The 21,649-nt window shown below is 38.6% G+C and overlaps 2 protein-coding genes across 3 annotated transcripts in view; both read left to right on the forward strand.

Annotated features, from left to right (window-relative positions):
* kctd5b (potassium channel tetramerization domain containing 5b) overlaps positions 1-15,938 on the forward strand; it is a 36,645-nt gene extending 20,707 nt beyond the window's left edge. The window contains exons 2-7 of one of the 2 annotated variants that reach the window (XM_062055940.1): positions 2,022-2,130; positions 5,647-5,738; positions 5,813-5,908; positions 6,120-6,224; positions 8,218-8,343; positions 14,441-15,938. In XM_062055940.1, coding sequence (XP_061911924.1) covers positions 2,022-2,130; positions 5,647-5,738; positions 5,813-5,908; positions 6,120-6,224; positions 8,218-8,343; positions 14,441-14,470 — 558 coding nt within the window. In that variant the 3' untranslated portion in view covers positions 14,471-15,938. The remainder of the gene's footprint in view (positions 1-2,021; positions 2,131-5,646; positions 5,739-5,812; positions 5,909-6,119; positions 6,225-8,217; positions 8,344-14,440) is intronic. The other variant, XM_062055941.1, reaches the window with a different exon arrangement.
* Positions 15,939-18,418: 2,480 nt separating this feature from the next.
* Positions 18,419-21,649, forward strand: part of ube2ib (ubiquitin-conjugating enzyme E2Ib) — a 20,725-nt gene continuing 17,494 nt past the window's right edge. Inside the window, exons 1-2 of the mRNA XM_062055942.1 lie at positions 18,419-18,574; positions 20,097-20,175. Coding sequence (XP_061911926.1) covers positions 20,110-20,175 — 66 coding nt within the window. The 5' untranslated portion in view covers positions 18,419-18,574; positions 20,097-20,109. The remainder of the gene's footprint in view (positions 18,575-20,096; positions 20,176-21,649) is intronic.

Raw genomic sequence — 21,649 nt, forward strand, 5'->3', positions numbered from 1 at the left:
GGACGCAACAGACATGACTAGGATGGCAGAAGCCGGGGATAGAACCAAGAACCCTCAGGTTGCTGGCACGGCCGCTCTACCAACCGAGCCACGCCGTCCCCATGCATAAAAATCCATCCGTTTTCATGTCGGATTGTAAACAATAGACAAAGTTTTTAAAAAAAAAGTGCAGTTCCACTATAAGGCGTCAAGGATTTATATCCAAGTCTGTTACCATGTTGGCAAACCTGTACACAGACCACAACCCAAAAAGACTCATTGTCATGGTAGATTGTAGGGCTGGACAATTAATCGAATTTCAATCACTGTTTCGATTTTGGCTTCTTACGATTATAAAAATATTATAATCAAATAAATGGGCCGCGGGACGTGAATGCAAATTCCTGCGCTTGTAACGGTGAAATGGATAAGGAGCGCATAAATGAAAAAAGATCACGTCGTCTACTAGAAGTTTGGGATCTCACCATGATTGCTTCTTATTTGACACAGTGCTAGTATACCTAATCAATAATAACAAAACTCAACAATACATTTTCGATTTCCACATCCACGTAACCGCTTACACAAGCATAATGTACTTATAGCGCTTACTGATACATTTACAAAATGATTAGGCTTTGGCTTAAATTACTGGTCAAAATGGTCCAAAGATGTACTGAACCAATAAATGTGAGGATTTTTAGAGAGATATACCGTATCTTTCGGACTGTAGGGCGCATCGGATTATAAGGTGCACTGTAGTTGGGCGGGTTCAGGTCTATTTTCATAGAAAAAGCACACAGAATTATAAGGCCCATTAAAGGGGTCTAAATTTGTTTTACATTTTTTCTAAATTTAAAAGTCTTCCTTTTGGTCTACATAACATGTAACATGTAACAAACGTGTTATAAAATGTTATGTATGACACAAAAAGCACACAGTATGGTGGTAAAAAGTGTAAAAGGTAAAAACAAACTGAATTTTTTTTCCCCATATTGCTATTATTTAAATTAATTGTTATGATTATTTTTTGGTACTTGTTTGGGTTTAATTGTTTCTAATTCATATCCAGTGTTTTTTTTAAAATAATATTTAAAATTGTGTTTAGGTGGTACAATGACTACCGGTACTTGTTTTGAAATTAATAAATAATTGTGCAATTAATCGTGATTATTGTTTTTTTCCATAATCGTCCAGCCCTAGTAGATTGTGTACAACGGTAGTGACTGCGTGCGCCGTCACATGCAGGTACAACTTGAATCTCTATAGAAGTGCCAAAAGCTGACGCAAAGCAAAAATAGAAGTCCACTGGGTCTCGGTGGATATATTTTTGACAATGGAAAGAAGGGCAACCTGCCATTAGCGTGCAGATATTCATTATCAAAGAAAATGCACTGGGACATGTTTCCATAATTGGACAGATTGAATCAACTCTACACATTAGGAGGACCCAAAAAGCTGTGAATGTACATGTTTGATTAGAGAATGGCTTGCATGTTAAATGTTATAGGTTCATTTCTGGGTAAATCAAGGAGGTTGCAGTTACCTTCTTTGTTGTGCACCTGAATATAAGCTATGTAGACCAACATGATGTCAGATGTTGAAGTTATGTGTCTTGCCAGGCTACTGGGCTAATTGTCGCTTGTAAGCCAAGGTGCTTTTTCTAGGCTCCCTTGGCACGTCCTGCCAGCTCTTCCAATCCCTTTTCCGCTCTAATTGTTTGAGCCCCCCCCCTACCCCCACCCACCCTTTCACCATGAGACAAAGCTGGCCTAATCACAGTACTTACAGAAATAGGGGAATACCCAGTGGCTGTGAAAGAATTGGGTTCAAATCCAAGGCCTGTGGGAATAGTAAAGTGATATTTCCAATCTTGTGTGCGCACGTCCATACAGTCGAGAGATTATGAACACAGAAGCCGACCTCATAAATTTGCATCTCATTTGCTTCACTTATTCCCTTACTGATGAAATCAGTACTTAGGAATGCTGTCGGTTTGTGTTAATTGTCTGAAGCTGATATTCCTCCCCTTTCTCTTTCAGGATGAAACAGGTGCCTATCTCATCGACAGAGACCCTACTTATTTTGGGTCGGTGCTCAACTACTTGAGGCACGGCAAACTGGTGCTCAACAGGGACCTAGCAGAGGAAGGTAACACGTCTAAATCACTGCTAGTGGCTGCAAAATAATGTACAGCGTTCAATTTGTTGTTTTTATAGCCAGAACGGTATTTATTTTTTGTACCTGACAGTTTCGGCGACAACTGTGGCCTTCCTCAGAGGTTGTCACGTGATGTTGATGTGACGTGTTTGGTCAGCTGTTTTGAGCAGTTTTGGTTGGCGCTGTCTTCCTGTCACATCAACATCACATGACAACCTCTGAGGAAGGCCACAGTTGGAGCCGAAACTGTCAAGTATGGAAATAAATACACAGGTCTAGCTATAAAAATAAAAAGTTGCATACCGGTAATTCTTTGAAGACCTAATGAACCTAATTGGACTAATGTACAGCGTGGGCCCTCTGAATTCAAACAAAATTTGTTTCAGGACACTGATCATGGCTTTAACTGTAGTGTTTAAGTAACATTTTTAACATTAGCAAGTGTCAAAAGATGTTGAAGCTCTTTCAACCATAAGGTTAGGGAGATCAACTTATTTTTTAATGGTTGATTTATATTTTAAAAGTTTGTTTACACCAGAGGAGGGAAGAATGTTTAAAAACTAAACTCAAATAAGAGTGCCTTGTCTGCATGGAACCCGTATGTCACTCACGTGCAGATTCTAACCATTTGAATAATTTCTATGGTTTAGAAACATCCTGCGGGCTGGATTGATATGTGTATTACATTGTATTATGCCCAGGACCGTGGTAGCGTGTAGTGCTGCATAAACTGCCCTTTTGCTGTTTTGCAAGACCCATGTCACATGACTACAAACTTGACACCTCATTGGCTGGTTCTGAGACAGGATCGATTGCTTTAGAATAGGGCTCGGCGGTATACCGGTATTACAGTTAATACCGGTATATTTTAGAAAGAGATATACCGTATCTTTCGGACCATAGGGCGCACCAGATTATAAGGTGCATTAAAGGGGTCTAAATTTGTTTTAAATGTTTTCTAAATTTAAAACACTTCCTTTTGGTCTATATAACAAGTAATGGTGGTTATTTGGTCAAAATGTTGCATAGATTATGTTTTACAGACCATCTTCAAGTCGCTTTCTGACCGTCGCTTCAGGATACGCCGTTTTGTGAGCGGTCTTATTTACGTGGCTCCACTTCAACAGCGTCTTCTCCCTGTCATCTTTCTTGTACTGGAGTAGCGTGCAAGGACGGGAGTCGAAAAAATGTCAAAAGATGGAGCTAACTGTGCGGCATCTATTCATCCATGGCTCACTCGTGCAACAAAGCCGGAAATGTGTCCTGTCAAAAAACGTCCGACCGAAATTCTCTAATAACGTAAGTTCCGTTGGTGAATTATCAAAACCCACTACACCGGTAGTTTTTAGCGCTTTCATAGCGGGTGCTGGAGCCTATCTCAGCTGCATTTGGGCGGAAGGCGGGGTACACCCTGGACAAGTCGTCACCTCATTAAATGACATATATATAAAGTTATTTTTTAAGTAACGCATTAATTACTTTCCCAAGTAATTAGTTACATTTACTAAAGATTAATGCCATTAGTAATTAAATACATTTGTTGGTTAAGTAACGAGTGACTATAACTAATTACTTTTTTAAAGTAGTTTTCAGAACACTGGTAGAAAGAGTAATGTGCGGTTGAGTTTAAACTAAACCTTGCACGTTTCGTCTAAAATACCGATATATATCGTATACCGCGATTTGGCCTATAAATACTGTTATGTGAGTATTGGTCCATATCACCCAACCCTACTTCAGAAGTGAGTCTTGAGTTTTGAAGCAACAAATATTTCTGAACTGAGTTTCTTTTTTACACCCAATTTTTTTACTCTGAATTTTTTAAAACTTAATTTTAACACATTTGAATTGTGTTCACACTTTTTTATTTAAATGGAATTGTCAGCATAAAATTCAGTGACATAAATTCAGTTTCCATAGAAAGATTTTGTAATAAAGACAAAAATTAACCTCCAAACTGAGTAACTAATGAGTAACTTCTGATTTATTTAGTAGCTGTTTTCTAACTTTACTTGCACTACAATTGTAGTTGCTGTGTGTTTGTGTGTAGTTTGTGTACCCTGTCATAATATTTACCACAAACGATGCACTTTTTACCGTCACTTATGATGTTATAACAAGGTTAATGTTAGCATATGTGCAGCTATGCCATAAACCAGGCGAGCTACTTTTCAATTGATCAAGTCGAGGAGATCTACCTCATTCATATATATAATTTATATGCATTTGTTAATGAAAGATACGTTTTTGTTAACAAGTTAAAAGTCTTTATTGATAATACAAGCATGTTTAACGCATATAGATTACTTTCTTTCATGAAGACAATAATATAAGTTGGTGTATTACCTGATTCTAATGACTTGCATTGATTGGAATCAGACAGTAGTGCTGACAACGTCCGCATTTTCTAATGTAGGAGAAAAAACGTCCTCCTTTCTGCCCAATACCACATGAAAGTGGTTGGTTTTTGGCACCTTATTTGTCCAGCTTGCATACTCGTTTTTATACACTTTACAAGAAATACATTGGTGGCAAACTCCATAGCTTGCTAGCTTGTGCACGCCTCTTATTTTATTAGCGCAGGCAGGATGAAGCAGCATTTTTATTGTCGGTCTTTAGAGTTTTGACGGCAGGTACGGCACAATAAAAAGTGTTTCTCGCCATCCTGTCTGTCATTTTTTCTTAATAATGAGCTCGCAGCAGCCAGCGTCATCTCGCAAGACCCTCGAGTGCCGTGAATGTCAATCAAGTGACGAAATTGACGTCTTGGTGAAGATTGATGATCGCTAATTTTTAGGTCTATTTTTTTAATGCCTGTCTGGCGATTGACCAGTAGCTCGCAATGGACGTAATGGGCACCCCTGCCATAAACTGTAATACAACTTACCACAACATGTTTTCTCTAGTTGGAAGTGAAATTCTTGTATGCTGAAATGTGATTATTGCCACTGACACAGATCTATAAACATAAATGGGCATAAATGTTCTTTTTCCTAGTGTGTAAGTAAAAATATTGATGATTTATGCTCTCTCGTCGGACGTCATGTCGCTTGAAGTGTGTAGATTGAGTGTGGTTTTGTGACTGCCTGGCTGTATTTGATTGGTGAAATGGATGCAAAGGTCACTAGTGCTTACATTGAATTGGTGAAACAGAGTCATGTGACAGTGCCCACTGAAAAAAGTCTCTCTAACGAGCCAAATGAAATCAATATATTATAAACAAAATACAATGATATAGTTCGAAATGAAACGCTATGTAACAGAGTAAAAGTAACGGTTCTTCTTCACAAAATACTTTAAAGTAAAAAGTATGTTTCATTAAAACTACTATGACAATTGCTATTTATCTGAAACGTTAATTGAGTAAATGTAGCGCGTTACTAACCAATTCAGGTGCACACCTATGTGCCCTCCCACATTCCAGGTCCAACAACAAACTACCAGTGCAACACTAATAGTTTTTTTGCCTTGTGTTTTGAAAGCCAACATTTTATTTTTATGTTTCAGGTGTACTCGAAGAAGCAGAGTTTTATAACATCACATCCTTAATAAAGCTCATCAAGGACAAGATCAGGGACAGAGACTGCAAGACGTCGCAGGTGTGTGACCTCTCATCATGAAGTGAAGACAACATTGTCCCCATTCTCAAGTGAACATGTGCTTTCCTTTTCAGGTGCCCGTGAAGCACGTGTACAGAGTGCTGCAGTGCCAAGAAGAGGAGCTGACACAGATGGTGTCAACCATGTCGGACGGCTGGAAGTTTGAACAGGTAAAGCCCCCCCAGAAGGTCGGTGATGGTGGGGGATTACAGCTGCAGTCTTGTGTCCATGTGTTTCACCAACCCCTTGCTATGTTCACATATTCTAAACCTCAGTGTTGCATTCTGACATCAAGCTCAACCGGCAAATCCCATCTTTCTGAATGTCTTCCCCCATTACGTGATACGAGCATCCCTCCTGTGCTCTGATTGGTTGTTGCAGCTTGTCAGTATAGGTTACGGGCGGGCCCACCAGTCAGAATTTCTGCTCATTGTGTCAAGGGAGGTGAAGGGAGAGGCGCCAGCTTTGCCAAACAACAGCAGAGAGGTGTGTCCCACATGTTTCTGTCTGAGGGCTGGTCACTGCATGGTCTGCTTGTTACTCCTACACCCCTCTCCTTCCCCCTAGTGCTGTAGACCGTTAGATGTTGGTTTTTATTTTGTTGTTGTTGAGTCTGTTCATTTTGATTCTTTGTCAGTTTGACCAGGAACAACACCTGGCACCTGTTTCCCTATGTCATTTTATTTGCACTCAAATGTTTTGTCACTCAGCCACTCTGACTTAAAGAGTAGCTGCTACTATAGTTTTAGGGATGTTTGAAATATTTTTGTTATGATACCCAGATATAATTTGACATTAAGTGTGTATTATCTGCAGTTGATCTCTATCAGGAGTTAATATATTCATCTCCTTACATTGGTCAAATGGGGAAACTTCTAGAAATCATATTCTGTATGGAGATCATTGTTGATAACCTTATTGGCCATCTTAACAAAGTCTTAAATTAAGAAGATGTGTATTATGCAGTAACACAAACACAACTGTACAATTATTGAGCTGGTAAATGGACTTGAATCAGTCCGAGTATTTCTCATGTTGTGTAAGTACAGCACCAGTGCTAACTTGACTATTTTGTGTTGTGGGGAGTGCTTGTGCAAACCTTCCTGTACACTAAAACGATCAGACTGCTTATTTTTGTATTATATTGCAGCCCTTTGAGACACTCGTGATTTAGGGCTATATAAGTAAACTTTGATTGATTGATTGATTTGAAGACATGACATCTGTTAGTGTTTGAAGGCTTAAATGTCCCTTAAAAGTTGTCCTATTGCGTCAGAAAAGGGAGGGGGAAATGTAAATCATTGTTTTTTCCGCTTTAAGTGTTTTTTTTACAACCACACTGATTGGCGAGGGTGGAGGTTTTCATGCATATGTAATAATTATAATATAGTACGTGTTTTAGTGGACGTGCAGAACTTTTGCAGCACTGATGCTCCATTTGAGAAAGACTTGGTTGCAGCAGCAGCAGCGTTGTCTAATCGGAGCATGTTTGGACATGCACACCAAGGGACAAAGCTTTATAACTAGCCTGTCTACTTGTGCTCTATAATCACAGAGCTAGCCGTCTTCCTAGGTCAGAAGTTGCGGTTTTGCGTGTCTCTTAATGTTGTTGTTCACTAACAACTTATTCCATTTTATTTGTGTGGTTTTATATAGACCAAATATGGACTTTAACATGATATATGAGTGTCATTTTTGGTTGGCTCTGCAAGGTTTAGAGGTTAAGTTTAATGAGCAGTTATATTCATCAAATTATAAGTGGGCAGTTAAATGGTAAACATAATTACAATTTGTAAATAGAAAGTAGGTATCAATCAATCAATCAATGTTTATTTATATAGCCCTAAATCACAAGTGTCTCAAAGGGCTGTATGAATGCGCATTTTGTTTAGAGAGTTTAGGTGAAATTGCTAGCATTTTGTTGACAGAATTTAATAAAGGCGAGCCTCTTTCCAGGTTGCCTTAAGACTTAAGAGAGTCTGGTTTGTTTGAGTTCTACACTTTTTTCAGTTTTTTACTCCAACAATCTTGTGCGGACCTTTCTCACATCCACGTTCCCCACTGACTTGTTAACTGGCATGTTTATTTGGTGTGGTCGAGTCCCTCCTTGATTCTTTTAGTGACTATCAGCAGATTATGTTGTATGTACAACATTGGTGTGCATTAATTTCCCTCTTGATTTTTTGTTTGTTATAGTATCAGTTTGAGTGTAAATGTTTCACCCCCATTTTTTGGTCTTTGGGTGCGTGTTTACATGTCTGCAGGCTCTCAAAACTAATATACAAATGTGACAGATGACAAGTACTGTATAACTGTCCTATAACTTTTTAGTAAATACACAATTTCAGTAAACTAATTAAATTGCACATAAACCGTAGGACCATAGTAACCCGTAGACTTGACGCCTCCCCCAACACAAGTTTTTCTTCTTCCTCCTCCTATTGTTTAATTCTTCATCTTTGCGCTTCTGTCTCTACAGCTGGTCAGCATTGGCTCCTCCTACAACTACGGCAACGAAGACCAAGCTGAGTTCCTGTGTGTTGTCTCTAAGGAGCTGCACAATCAATCCTACGGGACAAACAGTGAACCCAGTGAGAAGGCAAAGGTAAGCATGTGTGACTCACCTTAATGTTTGGTGTTCATGTAGAGCAAGTTGAGTCTATTGTACATGTGTGTCGCATGTGTGGTGTTGATGATGAAAGTGTTTTTGTATGTGCTCTGTGGGGTTCACCGACATGAAGTTTTTCATGTTAGTCTACCTTTATGTAAATTCCCTATGTTTTTTCCTCCTTTCCCAACATTTGTTTCCATTGTTTCTAAATTGTGGCTCTCTTGTCATCTCCTGTGCTGTCTTCATGCTGCATGTTGCTCAGAGTGACGACGAAGACACGGATTATGAAATGCATGACTCTGATTAGGGTTGAGCACTTACGACTCACTGGTGAGCGCTCAATTGGCCATAGTCTATCACACCTCCACAGGCGCTTCCCTAGCTGTTCCCCCTTCCCCATGTCTCTTTGATGCCCTTTAATGCTGAGGTTTCTCATGTATTCTCAGGATGTCCACCCAAGTTGGAAATGAACTTAGCTGCTATTTAAAAGTCAAGGCTAATGGCTTCATGTAGGGGTTCAAAGTATGGCACAGTGAGTCTCCCAACAAATAACTTAATACAGTGGGGGGGATACCGACTCCCCGAAAAACAGATTTCCTGCAGCATATTTTGTAACATTTTCTGCTCACCACGTACCTCAACTCCCAATCAGCTTAATTTTTTGACAATCGTATTTGTCTCTGAGCAGTGCTCAAATGTGCACATAAACTGTCTAATCACAACTAATGTATGTTTCTTTAGCAGACAAAGCAGAAACAGCAACTTGCAACACTATATCAACTCTTTATAGCTCAAACGGCACAATTGTTTTCCCCCCGCATAGCCCAGACTATCTCTCATTTTCTGTTTAGAGTACTAAGCCTTCTGGGAAGTTTAGTGTATAAACATTTACTTCCTACTTTACATGCATTTATAGAACCTTTTTTTTCAGGGTAAGGCAATTTAAAACAGATTCTCATTTGCAATGCTGACAAATGTACATGTTCGAGATGTTGAAGTGTGATTAAATGCTCTCGTCTCTCATATACCAACAAAAGTTACTATGTCGAAGAGGTTCATTTAGCCTACTGATGTGTTTTCATAAATAGTTGATTTATATAGGCTAGCTAGTAAGGTAAAGTTTTGTACCTGACAAGTTAACACCACGTGACACCTCTGATGAAGGCTGCAGAAGCAAGGTAGCCGAAACTTGTCAGGTACAAAACTTTACCTTACTAGCCTACATAAATCAACTATTTATAAACAAAAGTTACTGTTATGGCTCCCTGTCAACAGTTCACAAATGCTCTTAATGTGAGGGTGTAAATTTGTTAGAACAGAAATTAATGTTTAAGATGGACAAAAACTTTTCAAACATGAAATATACACAGAGGATGTCTGCATCAAACAATAAGCAAGCATTTCGTGTTTCTTCACAAAATTATAAAAAAATACTACAATAATAGGTTAATTAAATCAGTACAGTAGTTTGACAATGAGCTCTGATTATGTGCTTTTACAGTGGAACCTCGATTTACGACCATAATTGGTTCTTGAACATTGTTCGCAAACTGAAATGTTTGTACAGTGAAGTAGAGTTTCCCATAAGAAACAATGTAAACAGGAATAATTGGTTGTAGCCTCGACAAAAGGCCCTATTTTATAAAATATATGGACACTTTGAAGACACTGTGTGTATGGTATATACCAGGGGTGGGCAATTAATTTTTACCGGGGGCCGCATGAGCTACCCGAGCACTGCTGGAGGGCCACATCGACAATATTTCAATTGAATTTTGCTCAATATTATTTTTGATATATACCGTAAGATAAATAATAATAATAATAATAATAATAGTAATACTTCAACATAGTGTGTGTAACAGCATTCCATGACTAATATATATAAATTAACATTAATAATAAATGACAGTAAAATAAGCACACGTATGACTGAGGAGTCATAGTGTAACTTTGTGTGGTGTTTGAGTTGTCCGACTTTTTGTGTGGCCTTAAACGCACCAGTGGTTTAGTGCTATGCGTGTTGGTGACAGATGACAAGTTGGTTTTGGCCTGGTTTGTACGGCAGAAAATGACTAGTTTTTCGAGATAGAATTGTTTTACTCATGTTTTTGGTGTGGTTATGTCCGAATATAAACAGTTTTGTTCAATAAAGTGATCGATATAATTCCTGTCCTCGAAGCATCTCGATAGACGTTACAATAATTGAACGGTGTTCAATTGAACGGTGTTGACGAACACCGTTAGGGCCGCTTGTTGTCACTGTCACTCAAAGTTGCATTGCAAAATTCCATAGAATAAATATGTTTATTTTGTTTATAATTCAGATGGGATTTGATTTGGTGCGCGGCATATACTTGCTGCGCGCAGCGGACGCTTGAGCAGTGCGCAATTGCGCAGGCACGCACCTTAGGTGAGGGGACGTTGCTTTGCAGTTCATGTGTTGTTGAAAACACGGCATTCCTCATCAACTTTTCTCTTTTTAGCGTCTCGGGTGTAAACCGTGCATCACTTGTCGCTGCATGTGCACCTTCACTCGCAGGTTACACACGGACACACGCCCATAAATAATACTTTTCAAAATAAAAGCAGCTCAGTTGTATTGCGCGCAGGACATAGATGTTTTTTCAACTTTATTTTGTAATTGCAGTTGTTCACATTCACTCACAATCACGCATACGTCCACACGGAAGTAATACAAATAACGATTTTCAAAACAAAAGCAGCACCGTTGTATTGCACACTCGACATAGATACTTTTTAAAATTTATTTTGTAATTTATAATTGGCCTCACGCGGGCCGGACAGGGACGCACAAAGGGCCGGATGCGGCCCGCAGGCCGCAGAATGCCCAGGTCTGGTATATACTGTGTGTGTATACAGCCAGCCTAACTGTCAATCCATGCACCACAGACACAAAAGTTCTTCTGCCTTTGGCGATCTCTAAAATGTTACCAACCATGTAACTTCAATTAAAAAAAACTAAGAAAAATCATTTTTACCTTGTGTCCTTGTGTTGGTGAATATTTGTGGCATTTTTTTAGATCGGAAAAGGAAGTAAAATCATTTTTACCTTGTGTCCTTGTGTTGGTGAATATTTGTGGCATTTTTTTAGATCGGAAAAGGAAGTGAACAATTGTGTTAGAAATTATTTTAAATAAGCTCTGCTTCTTCCTACTCTTTTTCGGACATGTTAGAATGTGAATCTGTGAACGTTTAACTGAGACATCACTATGTTATTTTCTTTTATTACTTTTGGGTTTCTTTTTCTTCTTCTTTTTTATATGTCCGAAACAAATACAATACAATTTTTTTCGAACAGTCTGGAAGTTTCAGAGTTGTAAACGGCGATCCTTTATTGGCTCATGTCTTGGTTGTGCCTTCTCCTCAGCTGTCTTACACGTTCGCTTGGAGATCTCTTTCCAAAAATAAACCCTCTCATCACAGTTGAAATTTTGCTGGCCTCCTTAGCCGATAAAATCCTCAAAGTGCTTGATAAACTCCTTCACGGCAGCTTTGTCGGAGCCAGCAGCCTCACCAAGCGGTGAATGCCGACTCCTCTTTTTAAACTTTTCCAACCACCATACTTGCCAACCCTCCCGAATTTTCCGGGAGACTCCCGAATTTCAGTACCTCTCCCGAAAATCTCCCGGGACAACCATTCTCCCGAATTTCTCCCGATTTCCAGCCGGACATAAGGCACGCCCCCTCCAGGTCCATGCGGACCTGAGTGAGGACAGCCTGTCGTCACGTCCACTTGGCCAACCAAAAAGTAACCACAGAACACTATACCGTATCTGTGGTTACTTTTTGGTTGGCCAACGGTTTACGTTGTATTGCGCACCCTGACAGCAAGTGTGGGAGTCGGTTCTGTAGTATGAAGTAAAGAGACGTAATTTCGCCACCTCGCCTGGTTATTGACTCCAACCCAGAATATTACACTGCCCATACCTACGCTCCTTCAAAGGCTGTGCTACTGGCTGCAAAGCATTGCACTTTCAAATACAACGATGAGTAGAGGAGTGTTATGTGTGTGTATATGTGTAGATAAATGAACACTGAAATTCAAGTATTTATTTTATATATATATATATATATATTTATATATATATATATATATATATATATATATATATATATATAAGAAATACTTAAATTTCAGTGAATTCTAGCTATAAATATACTTCTCCCCCCCCACCCCGTCTCCCCCAATCTCCCGAATTTGGAGGTCTCAAGGTTGGCAAGTATGCCAACCACCCACGGCCTGCCTTAAATTGTTGTTCCGTGCTGGTTTGAGCATGGTCACGTTTGGACATCAAGTCACCATATAAATGGAGAGCCTGTTTGCAAAATATAACCTCAGAAATGCTATTACCTGCTATCTGCTTCTCATTTATCCACACGAGCAAAGACCTGGTTGTGCAAATAAACTAACGTTGTCATGTTAAGTCCTAGTAATAAATATTGTAATTGTTGGTCTAATCCACCATATTTTTGTTGTTGATTTTCATAACAGAAACTAAAAGTTGTGCAGGAAAGCCAAGTGCTTTATTTGACATGGATGACCACATATAGCGTCTTTGCTGCTGTTTGTTAGCATCAAGAAAATATCCTCAATAGTATTATTAATCTAGATGAATACATCTCTCGTAGGCTCCACAGCAAATACTGAATCGTGATGTTGCTAGCAAACATTCCTGAACAACAGGGACATTTATAGCTAAATAATGAGACAAAATATGAACTTCACACCATGTAACAAACTACATGAATTGTAGATGAGACTAATATTTGTAGCAGGACATCAACTGCAAACACACATATCATTATTCTAATTAGTGTCACAATCACAGCAGAACGGAACTCGCTACGTCAAACAATCAGCTTCAGCTTAGCGATGCACAAATAAGTCCAACATTGTCTTCCATGCTTAATTTGTGAACCCTTTCAGATGTGAAGACATGATGTGCCTCCAATATTTTCTTCTTTAAATCCTTGTGAGTCCCAAATGAAGTTAGGTAAATCTGTAACGTCTTGGTGATGATGATCGGTTTAAATCTTTCATCCATCCATCCATCCATTTTCTATTGCTTGTCCCTCTCGGGGTGGCGGGGGTTACTGGAGCCAGAAGGCGGTGTACACCATGGACAAGTCACCATCTTATCGCAGGGCCGACACGGATAGACACCATCCCATTTTAAATATTTTTTCATGATTCCTTGAATATTTGTCTCTAAACCTTTCAAAATATGCCCAAATTGGCACCGATGCAGTTAAATGAATAGTAGCCTAATAGGACTCTAGAGTCTAGACCATCGTCAAAAACCCGGAAGTGCCTCTCGGTCACGTGATTGCATTGTAACCCAGCAATAGAGGCGTTCGTACATCGAAGTTCCATTGTATTGCCATCCAGTATCTACTTTTGAGTCTGTGTGGTGGGTGTAAAACATCAATACAGTATTTTTTTCCAATTTTTGTTTCAATCCTGTGCAAGTTAAGGTTTAAGGAACACCTAAAAAACTTCTAAAATCACTAGTTTATTCAATGATATGAAAATTTTCAGCACAACATTGCAACTTTTGCCTCGACGTTTGATAAAAGTTGTCGCAAATTCTGACATACCGGTATATGCCGAGACAATCACAAAAAAGCCTACGGAGACCTGGAAGGACTGTTTGGACACAGTCTAGTACTATTCCCAAATGATTTGTACTTGCAAAAGTACATTTAAATGACAAGATGGCAGTGTACAAACTTTCTTTGGGGTAAATAGATAAAAGCGATTACAAAAAGACTTTACGCTGCATTCTACGCTGCTGGGAAGTAGGAACTATCCCACTTGGAGTTCCTAAGGTTCCACCTCACAGCTTTCCAGTTAAACAAATAAAAACAAACATGGCCACCCGCAACTTCCTATGGCACGTCAATGTGTACTCCAACTTTGCAATTTTCCGAGTTCATGCCCCAGCTCCCCACCAAGTTGCCTGGTTAAATTCCTGCTACTTCTTTGCTTACAAACTGTCAATTGTTTTTTTTGGGGAAAACGCATCAGCAAATGTTTAATTGCCATCATCTTTTTGTGTCCTTACAGATACTTCAGGAAAGAGGTTCCCGAATGTGAAGAGGACTGAGTATTATGAGCTCCAGGTTTTATGATGCAAACATATCATCCTTGTGGAAGACCTATTTGGCACAAAGGAGATTCAAGTGTGGGAGTTGTGCATTTATTTGGTGTTCTCCCTCCATTTTATTTTTTATTCTTTGGTGTAAATACGACTGCTTACTGACAATTTGTGCCTGTACATTTTGAACTGGAACTTTTGAACTTGAGGCAGTTTTGTTTTTATTATTTTAAATTGCTAATTGAAAAAACATGGCCATCATCAAAATGGCCAGCGATTCTCTCAGGGTCATCTGTGGAGTTAATTAGATCCTTCAACTTGCTCTGGCAAGGGATCTGTACGGTCAAAAGTATCACCTTCAAAAAAATAGTTTGGAGTTGGCAAGAAGGGAATTGTGTTTTTTTTAAACCCACCCAAGATGTTTCACAGAGTTTGTGTTAATGGTACTACTTAGTTATTCTGTAGCGCCATGCATTGTCTTCCAACAAGGCAACGTTTCGCCTTCACGGATGCGTGTGGTCATCACTGCACTGTGGATTGTTTATAAGGATATTTCAACCTTTCCCTTGCAAAAAGTAATATATCCGCAAATCTCATTTGGAGACCTCATGTTTTACTTCTCTATATAAGGTATTTCTCTTTTACAGTCATTTTTTTAAGGAACAACCTTGAAGCCGTTCTTTTCCCGACTGACATACTTTTATGTTTTGTTTATTTGAGGAAACATCTCATTTGACATCAGTTTTGTGGCTGAGAGTGTTTTTGGCCTAGGATTGTGGACTGGAACTGTTTAGGCGACAGTGAACAAATCTCTGTTCATATCCAGAGAATTTCTGTTTTCGGTGTAAAATAATCAAAAACCATTATGGATATTTAACTCCTTTTAAAATGAATGCACGTTTTGTACACTGTATAGAAAAAAACACAACTTCAAATAGAGGTTGTTTATACTGGATCTAAAAAAAATTTGAATCTTGACAATATTAGCCTGTTTTGAATAGTTTGTACAGGATTTAAGAGATTTCTGAGTGAGATTGAACAAGTTGTCTTTTCACTGAGAACATGCCTGGACATGTTTTTATTAACAATAACAAAGCGATACCCTGCTTTGAAGGTGACTGTTACATTATCAACTTATACTTTTTCCGCTCCTCCATCCCTTCTTCTAAACATCTTGAATTGTGTAGTGAATACGCAGCATTACAAGCACTACAGTGGGAACACGACACCGTGCACGTTGCGAATAGCCTGTAATGTTACTGTAAATACTGCAAAACACTTTTTTTTAAGACCTAGCAAGTTTTTTTTTCAGGATTGATGTGCAGTTTTAATAGGTTTTATTCACCATGTAATCATTTAGTGTTGCCTTTCCTCCTTCCCTAATGACCAAAATCCAATGTCTTACGTGTAGTGCACGCATTGATATTTAGTGTCAGGGAAGAGTAAACTTTGTACATATGCTAACACTCTTAAGACTTCCATTTATTCACACACAGTTTTATATTGTTGAATGTTTAAGTATGGATGCATGTTTTTTTTTATATAAATACACCTTTTTTCCCCTCACACAAGGGCTTTTTAAGTAAAAAAAAAAAAGAAAAAGATTATCAAAAATGTTCAATCAGTGCAAGTGCTAGGCCATGTTTACATTTGCTATAGTATTCTGAAGCCTTCCAATGATGTACTGTGTTGCACTCCCTCATGCATGTAAACAATGTGTGACTGCACCTATGGCAACGAGCACTCCACATGAACTGATGACACAGATGCGCTGTCTGATGATACCACACTCCATCCATCCACTTAAGCGTTGCAGACAATCTTGATTTCTACCTTCTGATGGCAGAGATGCTCACATTCAACATGAAACCTAACGCTGTGGCTCCTTTTTTTTTTTTTTTTGCTATGAGATTGAAGCATGTTGCCTGTTTTGATTTGATCGGTCCAGTAACCTCAGTGGAGATGTTTATAAAGCCTCAAGATGGTTCTTACAACCTTTCATTATCAGGTCATGTGGTGAGCTATTTGGCATGCATAATACTTATTTTGTGTGATGGAACATTTTACCAGATCTGTAGCCTACTACTTTTAAGTGCCCGGTCTGTGTTGCATTCAAGTCATATTAAGCCACATTACCATGATGATGCATGAGGCAAGATGATCACATTTGTCTTTGGAAAGGATGGTTTGTCTTCTCCCCCTGTCAATTTAACAGTTACATGAGTGAATATTGTTTTCATATCACAACATACATCATTATTCACTACTATACGATCTTATGCAATGTGTATAAATTATGACTGGTTAAGAGGATACATCATTGTGATCTTGCGCAAGGTAATCCCAATAAAAATGTTGTCATTCATATCTGTGTGCATGTATTTGTTTCACTTACAATATTCATAAAAGTCCATCCATTTTCTACCGCTTGTCCCTTAGGGGGTCGCGGGGGTGCTGGAGCCTATCCCAGCTGCACAAGGGCGGAAGGCGGGGTACACCCTGGACAAGTTGCCCCCTCATCGCAGTGCCAACACAGATAGATAACATTCACAGACTTGGGCCAATTTAGTGTTGCCAATGAACGTATCCCCCTGGTGCATGTCTTTGGGGTGGGAGGGAACCCACGCATTCACGGGGAGAACTTGCAAACTCCACACAGAAAGATATCGAACCCAGGACCTTCGTATTGTCAACTTGAGTGTCCATTTCTCTGATGATGCAATTGTTGATGCTGATTGTTGATGACAGAAGTGTTGATACCAACCAAACCTAACCTCCCCCCCCTCCATATCCCACACCCCGGATTATAAATAACGTAAATATTGTAAATAATTCAATGTATATACTCTGATGATTATCTTGTGTGATGACTGTATTATGATGTTAGTATATATTTGATAGTATATATCTGTATCATGAATCAATTTAAGTGGGCCCCGACTTAAACAAGTTGAAAAACTTATTCAGGTGTTACCATTTAGTGGTCAATTGTACGGAATATGTACTTCACTGCAATCTACTAATAAAAGTTTCAATCAATCAGTTCAAACCCCGGCCGAGTCATACCAAAGACTAAAAAAATGGGACCCATTACCTCCCTGCTTGGCACTCAGCATCGAGGGTTGGAATTGGGGTTAAATCACCAAAATGATTCCCGGGCATGGCCACCGCTGCTGCTCACTGCTCCCCTCACCTCCCAGCGGGTGAGTGTGATGGGAGAGGATAATCTCACCACACATAGTGTGTGTGTGACAATCATTGGTACTTTATTTTAACTTTTCAATTAAATGTACAGTAAGTGTGATTGCAACGCGTGAAAATTATATTATTTGATAAATAGCGACCTCTTCTGTTGTTTCTTTAAAGCGCTTTTGTTCCACAGCTTTGCTGTCGTAAACAATGCCTGTTTAAAATGTGACACGATTCATTTCTGTTGCTTTAAACGCAGCTCAATAATTAATGTTGGTGTCACATCACGCAGGCAATCGTGTTAGTTTATTTTAATGTATTTTATGAATCCACTTAGAAATTATTTTTTAAAAATCAGGCGCCGTCTAGGTTAACGAGCTGTCCAGTGCAAAGACGTTGAAGCAAAACAAGATAGAAATCCGTCAAGCGTTTCCTGAGATCGGAAAATAGCGCGCCCGTTGGGTTCTGCTATGTGGTTGTATTGTAGTTCTGGTAGTTAAGGGAGGAACACTACAGATAATTAAACTTTTTTTTTTCAAATATAGTCTTTGTTTCCACTGTTGAGGACACTCGGAGTTAAACAAATGTGATCAAAAACGACTCAAAAGAGGCCTGCTATACTAATGAAGATACATTCAAAAAAATCAACATTAGTGACTTGCATTAAATAAACACAGATATTTTAAGTGCCCATAAAAACCCATGCAGAATTCATGCGTTGCTCTTCCTATGGGTATTTAAACAAAGGCGGAAGTGGGGGACTGGTGAAATTTAACTCAGCCGTCTTTGAGTCTGGCTTGAGTCAGAGCGGGTGTTTTTTTTTTCAGGAGGGAAACTTTACAAGGTTTAACGCAATTCGAACACCAATAATTCCCACAGTTTAGTTACCCGAACCAGCGCAACCTCACTGAAAGGTAGGAGCACACCTCGGTGACACAATACGATAGTTTAGTCGAGTAGAAAGACACATTACTTGCTTCCCTTTGCGCCATTTTAGCGAGTTTGATAATGCACTAACGTGCGCCCCGCCGCTGATGTTCTTTGTCTACGTTATAGTTTCTATTTGGCCACAACATCTTGTATCGCCTCTGAACGACTCACGGCGGACTTATCAAGAAGCCGCGAGTAATTCCGTGCTTCCGTTTCTCTTTGGCCGAATGTTTTCAAAGCAAGTGCATTTGCGCCATTTTTGTGCTGCATCAGGCCGTGACAGAACGCTAACTGCGCCTGTCGCTTCGCAGCGTTAGCACTGTTCTGGCGCACATGAGTTAGCATGTCAAGCTAACCCGCTGGCTTGCTAAGCAATTAACTTGAGCACTTTGACTCCGTTGACATGACTTTGACACAAAAATACAAAAATCATTCAGATGAATGTTTTATTTGAGGCATTTTTGAATGGGAAAAAAAAGCACTAAGCGCGACATAACTTGAAGCCCGTACTATGTGGACATGCTAACCACAGGGGGCTAACTTAGCTAGCAACATAGCGTCATCGGCACAACGATCATTTCATTTCATTTTTTTATTTGTCTCCTTCATTGATGTGCATTTTTGATCGACAGACAATTAAACCTCAGAAACTAAACACACATTTACACACCAATGCCTGAGAAGGAGCAGGATGAAAAAAAATCTTATGTTCCTGCCCCCTTCAACATAATACACAGTCTTATTTAATGGATATCATACAAACCAAACAAATATATCCAAATATAATGAAAACAACCAAAAAGCACACAAAAAAAAAACAAGTGCAAAACTTCATGAAGTACAAACCGAACAAAAAAAGTAATATACACTTCACGAGATGATACAAAACCAGACAAAAAAACAAGTAGAATAATCAATATAAAGCAAAATGTAAACACTTATGGCTGTCCATATGATCTTATTGTTCTGTCTTTATATCTTTTTTTCAATTGGAATATATTTTTACAGTCTTTTATCTCATTGTAAAGAAAATTCCATAGTTTAACCCCACCACTGATATACACATTTGTTTTAAAGGATAAAGCGGAGTTTATTTAATCATCCCTTTACTCCCTATCTATTATTGCTAATCCATTTCCACCATATAGTTTATTCCTAACCATATATTTGTTGTTTACCACTTGTCATGTAAAGTTTCTTCACTTTCTGTGTTTATCACTATTTTCTATGTTCTTTGTGCAGTGATAGGGGAAAGAAAACTTGCTAAAAAAATTATAAGCAGTGTATAAAACTGAGATTAAGAAAAATATACAAGCATATTGTGAAAATATATGAAGCATAAATATATATTTAAAGAGAAAGCTTTGTGTAGCCTTTTTTTTTAATATGATGCCTGTTGCTCCATTTTTTAAAATGTTAGTTTTATTTTTACAATGTGTTGCAGATATATAAAAACACTGTGGATGATCATGTCCTACAAGTCTTGCTTTTTGCTCCCTATCACAGGAGTCTACAAATCATGTCTGGTATTGCATTGAGCCGGCTTGCCCAGGAGCGCAAGGCATGGCGGAAAGACCACCCTTTTGTAAGTATAATTTATTTTCAAAGTTTTGCAACTGTTACAGATAATCGGTTAGGCATTTTTTTGAAAGACACCAGCCTTTACGTGATCATGATTGTTGTTGTTGGATGTTGTTTTATAACAAAAAAACATACACACACACACACACACACGCGTGTGTGTTTGTGTGTATGTGTGTGTGTGTGTATTAGGGCTGTAACTAACGATTAATTTGATAATCGATTAATCTGTCGATTATTAATTCGATTAATAATCGGATAAAAGAGACAAACTACATTTCTATCCTTTCCAGTATTTTATTGAAAAAAACCAGCATACTGGCACCATGTTGTGGACATTGGGGGTGCAGCATACACCAATAATAACACAGAAATGTAACTCATCAGAACTGAATCAGATATTGTACACGTTTCTGTTGTGAATAATAAAGGATTCATTTTAGGCTGCCTCTGAATAATAGCATGAAGTATTCCAGCACCTTCATAACGTTTAGTTATACTAAAGCGTCACTCAAATCTAAATATATTTATATAGCTTTATCAGCCCGGCTACATTGATCCATTATGAAACCAACCTGAGATATTTCTGTCCGTTATGTTTATTTCGAAATTGGTAACCGTGCGTTTTCTCTCTCAAAACGGAGTCAAATGTGTCTCCGGCACATTTATCAGCCCCACGTTGCAACAAAGGCATAACTTTAACGTTACTCACAAAAAAGCTGAACTCATGAATGCTCGTTGCCACTATGGACTTAAAAAGTTACGTACTGTGAGTTCTTCCCTTTATCCATGGCTCCAACATGTTTCTTCTTCAGGTGCTCCTGAAGCAATGTTGTACTTCCGTGCCATTTTGCAGGAAACGGTCTTCTTTGAAGTCTTTAAAGTAAAGTGTTCCCACACTTTTGACGACTTAGGTCGTACACTTTTCTCCATTGAAGCAATAACCTCAAGAAGTTTCTCCGCTAAACTATCGGTACTGTTTTCCTGCGCCATTTTTCGAATTTTTCCAGCAAAGGAGACGCCATCGTCACGTGAGCTGCACATGACACATCAGTGGCTAGCTTACGCCACCTCATGAGACGTAGCCTAACCGCCGCCCTGGTGCTGTTTTGTACTGTTTTTGTACTTATTTTGATTATTGTTTCTCAGCTGTTTGTAAATATTGCAGTTTATAAATAAAGGTAAAATAACAAATAAAAAAATAACAAAAAATAAAATAACAAAAATAACAAAAAAAAGCCTCCGCGCATAGCATAGTTCCAACGGATCGATGACTAAATTAATCGCCAACTATTTTGGTAATCGATTTTAATCGATTAGTTGTTGCAGCCCTAATGTATACATGTGTATATGTATGTTTCTGTGTGTATATAAACATATATATATATATATATACTGTATATATGTTTATGTAAATCTGTATATGTTTGTTTATTTGTGTGTGTATATTTATATATATATAATATAATTATGTTTAT

This window comes from Entelurus aequoreus, linkage group LG08 (genome assembly GCF_033978785.1).
Source record: "Entelurus aequoreus isolate RoL-2023_Sb linkage group LG08, RoL_Eaeq_v1.1, whole genome shotgun sequence".
In the NCBI taxonomy this organism is placed as follows: Eukaryota; Metazoa; Chordata; class Actinopteri; order Syngnathiformes; family Syngnathidae; genus Entelurus; species Entelurus aequoreus.